Source organism: Dendrobates tinctorius, unplaced genomic scaffold (assembly GCF_039654945.1).
Source record: "Dendrobates tinctorius isolate UK_male_01 unplaced genomic scaffold, ASM3965494v1 ptg000143l, whole genome shotgun sequence".
NCBI lineage: Eukaryota > Metazoa > Chordata > Amphibia > Anura > Dendrobatidae > Dendrobates > Dendrobates tinctorius.
Window position 1 is genome coordinate 12,415,024 of NW_027361810.1, and position 5,926 is coordinate 12,420,949.

The 5,926-nt window shown below is 44.7% G+C and overlaps 1 protein-coding gene across 1 annotated transcript; it reads right to left on the reverse strand.

Moving 5' to 3' along the window:
- Window positions 1-1,629: 1,629 nt before the first annotated feature.
- Window positions 1,630-5,356, reverse strand: LOC141049244 (tubulin alpha-2/alpha-4 chain). The gene is made up of 4 exons (XM_073545469.1): window positions 5,263-5,356; window positions 3,358-3,580; window positions 3,089-3,237; window positions 1,630-2,907 (listed from the first exon to the last, which is right to left on the reverse strand). Exons 1-4 carry the CDS (start codon window positions 5,263-5,265, stop codon window positions 1,924-1,926), a joined length of 1,359 nt encoding a protein of 452 aa, XP_073401570.1. The 5' UTR covers window positions 5,266-5,356; the 3' UTR covers window positions 1,630-1,923.
- Between the last annotated feature and the right edge of the window lie 570 nt (window positions 5,357-5,926).

The window sequence follows — 5,926 nt, forward strand, 5'->3', positions numbered from 1 at the left end:
GCAAGCGTATTTAGCTTGCAAAATGCTAGCGTTTTCCAAGCGATCTGTAGCATCGCTTGGAGAACTGATTGACAGGTTGGTCACACTCGTCAAACACAGTGTTTGACGAGTGTGACCAACGTTTTACTACTGAGGCCGCCTATGCAGCATCAGTAGTAAAAGATAGAATGGTGTTATTCTTACCTTTCGACGTCCCGCGCATCCGTTCCCAGTAATCCTTTGCGAAAATGCCCGCAATGACGTCCGTTCTTGTGGGATCGCGATGTCTCGCGGTCATTCGCAATGACGTCGCACGAATGACCGCGAGACTTCGCGATCCCGCGAGAACGGACGCCATCACGGGCATTTTCGCAAAGGCTTACTGGGAACGGGAGCGTGGAGAGAGGCGGGAAGGCTGCGCGGGACGCCGGAAGGTAAGAATAACAATATTTTTTATTTTAAATTCTATTTTTTACAGGGATATGGTACCCAAAGCCCGAAGGACAGTCTCCTCTCCTCCGGACCGTGGGTACCATCCGCAATTGTTCTGCTTACTTTCCGCATGGTGGGCACAGCCACATGCGGGAAGTAAGCAGAACAATGCATTCCTATGGGTGCGGGATCGCCGCAATTCCGCAAATTAATGAGCATGCTGCGTTTTTTACCGTGAAGCGATTCCGCCGCGGTAAAAACCGCAGCATTAGCACAGCATTGCCGAATCCCATAGGAATGCATGGGATGCTTATTTTTCGCGTTTTCGCAGCTAAATCGCGCAGTTAAAACCGCCGCGGAAACGCAAAAAAACCGCCACGTGTGAACTCAGCCTTAGGCTTATAAGTCTCCTCATATGACATGCCAGACCTGCCTTGTCACTCTCCACAAGGCGAAACTTTACCCCTTAGGTTTCAAAATAGCAGAAATTTTACAAGAATTAGTATGTATTGCAAGTAGCTTTATAACAAAAAGACATTTCTCAACCAGACATATTCAGATGAGAATTCAGAAACAATCCCATCTCCCTCTCTCCCGTGTCTATGTATAACTTGTATAGAAGGTAGAAGATTACTAATTGATTGTCCAATCTGATAAAAGAATAGCTGTTTGCCCTTTACAAACTTTTGTTAAATACTTATTAGTTCTGACTAATTTCTAATTGTCTTTCAAGGTTAAACAGAAACATTCATTGCCTACCCTCAAATTTCATTTTGTTCGTAAATGTAGGATTAAAAAAATTCTGGTCTGATTTATTTCTCAATACGCTTTTTTATAGCTCTTGGAGCTTCATTTTTCTGATACAGAGCTCCAAATCATGTACGTAGATGTAGCTATAAAATATAACATGCTAGTTGCCTGCAGTCACCACTAGGGGGAACCTAATGCACACTGTTACCCATGCAGTTAGCTCCTAAGCTCCCCCTAGTGGTTACTACAGGCCTTCAGAATATCATTATTAACCTCAATGTCTGAACAGAAGATTTCGAGCTGGGGTTAATAGGGGGACATTTCTGTAAAAGCAACCTAAATCCCAAATACAAACATTATATTTCCTGACAGTATAACAGCTTATTTGCTATAACCTTTTACACTTGAGTTTACTTTATTATTTATCATGGACGCCACTCAAGAATTTCTGGAGTTTGCAGTCTTGAATAATCTCAAAATTACTTTATTTTCAGTTCCACTTCCATACTCTTCATCAAGGGGAAGGGGAAATAGTCTCCAGATGAAGGAAGGAAAGAAACAATGTATCATTCCTAATATCAGGCTTTATGCATTGTGGGCGCCAACATGTTCATTGTGTTACCTCCTCTATGTGAAGCCTTTGTGAATGTGATGATTGTTACTGACACATGAAAACTATAAATTACAGAATGTAGCGGCTTCAAACAAATATTTCTACTGAGAATTATTGTTTATTGCACTTATAGATGAGTGCATGAACATTTAATACTCTTCTCCCTCCTCTCCTTCCCCCTCTCCTTCCACGCTGTCAGTGCCAACCTCTTCGTAATCCTTCTCCAGGGCAGCCATGTCCTCCCGAGCCTCAGAGAACTCTCCCTCCTCCATGCCCTCACCTACATACCAGTGCACGAATGCTCGCTTGGCATACATCAGGTCAAACTTGTGGTCCAGGCGAGCCCAGGCCTCAGCAATGGCGGTGGTGTTACTCAGCATGCACACAGCGCGCTGCACCTTGGCCAGGTCTCCACCGGGAATCACAGTTGGTGGTTGGTAATTGATTCCAACTTTGAACCCTGTTGGGCACCAGTCCACAAACTGAATGGTACGCTTGGTCTTTATGGTGGCAATGGCGGCATTGACATCCTTAGGTACCACATCACCACGATAAAGCATACAGCAAGCCATGTATTTGCCATGCCTGGGGTCACATTTCACCATCTGGTTGGCCGGCTCAAAGCAAGCATTGGTGATCTCAGCCACTGTGAGCTGCTCATGGTAAGCTTTCTCAGCAGAGATGACGGGGGCATAGGTGGCCAGGGGGAAGTGGATACGGGGGTAGGGCACCAGGTTGGTCTGGAACTCTGTCAAGTCCACATTCAGAGCGCCATCAAACCTGAGAGAGGCTGTGATGGAGGACACGATCTGTCCGATTAGACGGTTCAGGTTGGTGTAGGTTGGGCGTTCAATGTCCAGGTTCCTGCGGCAGATGTCATAGATGGCCTCATTGTCCACCATGAAGGCGCAGTCTGAGTGCTCCAGTGTCGTGTGGGTGGTGAGGATGGAGTTGTATGGCTCAACCACAGCGGTGGAGATCTGGGGGGCAGGATAGATGGCGAACTCCAGCTTGGACTTCTTGCCATAATCAACGGAGAGACGTTCCATCAAGAGTGAGGTAAAGCCTGATCCAGTACCACCACCGAAACTGTGGAAGATGAGGAAGCCCTGGAGACCTGTACACTGATCTGCCTGATGGAGAAAAGACACAAAAGAAACTTTGATGTTAGAGGAGACATTTCTCTAAAGTGTTGAGGATTTAAAACTTCACTCCAATTATTTATCTCTTAAGACGTCTTCTTTATATCCTACTATCTGTATTGTTGCTTTGGGTTCAATATTGCATAGTACATGAACATCTCCATGAACTCACCAGCTTGCGGGTCCTGTCCAGCACCAGGTCAATGATCTCTTTGCCAATGGTGTAATGGCCACGGGCGTAGTTATTGGCGGCATCTTCCTTGCCGGTGATGAGCTGCTCAGGGTGGAACAGTTGTCTGTAGGTTCCTGTTCTCACCTCATCTGTAGGAGAAAAATAATGAAGGTTTCTATGTGAGATCCAGAACTAACCGCTCCTCTCATCTCTTCAGGTATGCACTGCCATCTCTTCTATTCGTTGTCATAGACAATCGATGTACTCACCTATCACAGTGGGCTCCAGGTCCACAAACACAGCGCGGGGGACGTGTTTACCAGCTCCTGTCTCACTGAAGAAGGTGTTGAAGGAATCGTCTCCTCCACCGATGGTCTTATCACTGGGCATCTGCCCATCCGGCTGGATGCCATGTTCCAGGCAGTACAACTCCCAGCAGGCATTGCCCATCTGGACTCCAGCCTGGCCAACGTGGACTGAGATACATTCTCTCTATAAACGTATAAGAATCCGATGTGAAAACCTGAACCAACATATGCAATCTGAATTCTATAAGGCAGAGGTAATTTGCAGGGCAGGTACTTGCTTTATCTTATGAGAATACAATACTTCTTGAGATCCTCATAGATAGAATATCCAGTGAAGCCCATATGGATTATCACTAGTATCATTTTAGACTCTTTTAGGAATCTGGGTAATAATATATATTCCCCTAAATACAGTTAGTTTACTCAAAGTCTGCAGTGTAGACTTTACAACAGGTATTAGGGTATGTGCACACGTAGTGAAATCTGCTGCGTTTCCGCAGCGGTTTTGGCTCTGCAGAAACACAGCAGATTCTGCTGCGTTGTACAGTACCTTTATTTTCAATGGGGAAAAAAAAACGCAGTGCACATGCTGCGGATTTTTCCGCGCGGTTTTGCTGCGGTTTACAATCCGCAGCATGTCAACTGTGTGGTGCAGAAACGCTGCAGTTTTACACCTCATCCATTATGAGGTGCAAAACCGCAGATAAACCGCAGGACTTTAGTCCTGTGGATTTACCTGCGGTTTTCTCTCCAAAATCCGCACACCCAAAAAACTACGTGTGCACATACCCTAAGCTATGTGCACACGTTGCGGATTCTGCTGTGGATCCGCAGCGGAATTGGCCCTGTGGATCCGCAGCAGTTTCTGCTGCGTTGTACAGTACCCTTTTAATCTATGTAAACTGAAAACCGCAGTGCCCACGGTGCAGAATTTTCCATCCGGATTTGCTGCGGTTTTAAATCCGCAGCATGTCACTTCTTTGTGCGGATTCCGCAGCGGTTTGGCACCTGCTCCATGACAGGTGTCAAACCGCAGGGGAAAACCGCAGGCAAATCCGCAGATAAACCACAGGTCTTTTGACCTGCGGATTTAGGCAAATCCGCGTGGAAAATTCCGCAGCAGAATCCGCAACGTGTGCACATAGCCTTATAGAAAAAACTGTCACCTTATGAATTATTGGGACTCAAGAAGACTGTTAGACATGTGTCTGACTTGTAACTTGCTGACTGTGACTGCAGCTCTGGAGTATAAGGCTATGATCAAACGTTGCGTTTTTTTCATCCTTTTTCTTGATGCATGTTTTTTATGCAAATTTTCAGCTGTGTTTTACAGTACCGGCAAAGTGGATGATATTTCAGAGCTCTCAGGCACACAGTTTGGCTTTTATGTCCTCAGTATTCCGTGCCAATCCTTGGTTTTTGCAGAATGCAGCATGTCACTTCTTTCAGTGTTTTTTCAGCATTTTTCACCCATTTGAAGTAATGGGTGGTGCAAAAAATGCTGCAAAAACACAGGTATCAGTTTTTGCTGCATTTTTTGTGCCAAAATCTGATTAAGCAGGATCAGATTTTTTTTCACTAAACTTTATCAGAATGCACAGGAGGCAAAAACACAGCAAAAAAAAAGTAACAAAAACTAAGCAAAACTTGCTTTTTTGAGTCAAGTTTCTTACTGCCAAGAGATCAGGTTTTACCTTAGGAAAAAAACGCATAAAAAATGTAGGTATATACTGTGCAAACATCCCATTTTCCAGGGTTTCAGACGTAAGCCCCGATTGAACCACTGACAGTAGTCTAAAATGCAATTTGGACATAGCTTGAATCATATATATTAGATACAGACCAAAGTGTCTGGGAGGCACTCACCATGATGTAGATGTGTAATCCCTGATATGGTTTCTGAGTGTGAAGCTCTGGCTGCCAAGACGCCTGTGATCATTATATAATGTGGGGGGCTGGACTGACCCTCAGCTGGACACATTGTTTGGAAGACTGGCCGTGTAACGCTGGTGATACGTCTCCAAGACACAACGTCCCCAGCAATAAACAATCAAACCATTACAATTAATTCTAAATACCAGTTTGTCATTGTGTAGAAAAAGAGAAAAAGCTTTAGAACTTGATACAATGTGTCAGAAGTAGTTATGGAAACAGCAGACTGGTTATAAAGTATCAACAAATGTATCGACAGACATCAACACAGCGTCAGTATCAGATGACAACCGAATAATCTGCATAATAGTCACAAGCATCATTTAGCCAGAAAGAAGAGAATGTAAAGCGCCATGCACTAGAGTATTACCCCTCCATACAAAACAGAGCAGCAATACGGCCACATACCATCCTGAGTGGGGAACCATTATACCAAGGGCCACGCTGTTATCTTACCATCAAAAAGGCACAAGTACCACCACCACTTACAAGGATCAGTATCGAATATAATACAGAAGCTAACTCAGGATCAGTACAGGATCAGTAGTGTAATGTACGTATATACACAGTGACTGTGTAGGGGAAGTGGACTGATGTA

What these genes read in the sequence shown, in the direction of transcription:
- LOC141049244 (XM_073545469.1), bottom strand. An exon ending in CCTGGAGCCCACTGTGATAG is followed by an intron (nt 3,238 to 3,357) that starts GTGAGTACATCG and finishes TTTCTCCTACAG; the next exon opens with ATGAGGTGAGAACAGGAACC. An exon ending in TGGACAGGACCCGCAAGCTG is followed by an intron (nt 2,908 to 3,088) that starts GTGAGTTCATGG and finishes TTTCTCCATCAG; the next exon opens with GCAGATCAGTGTACAGGTCT.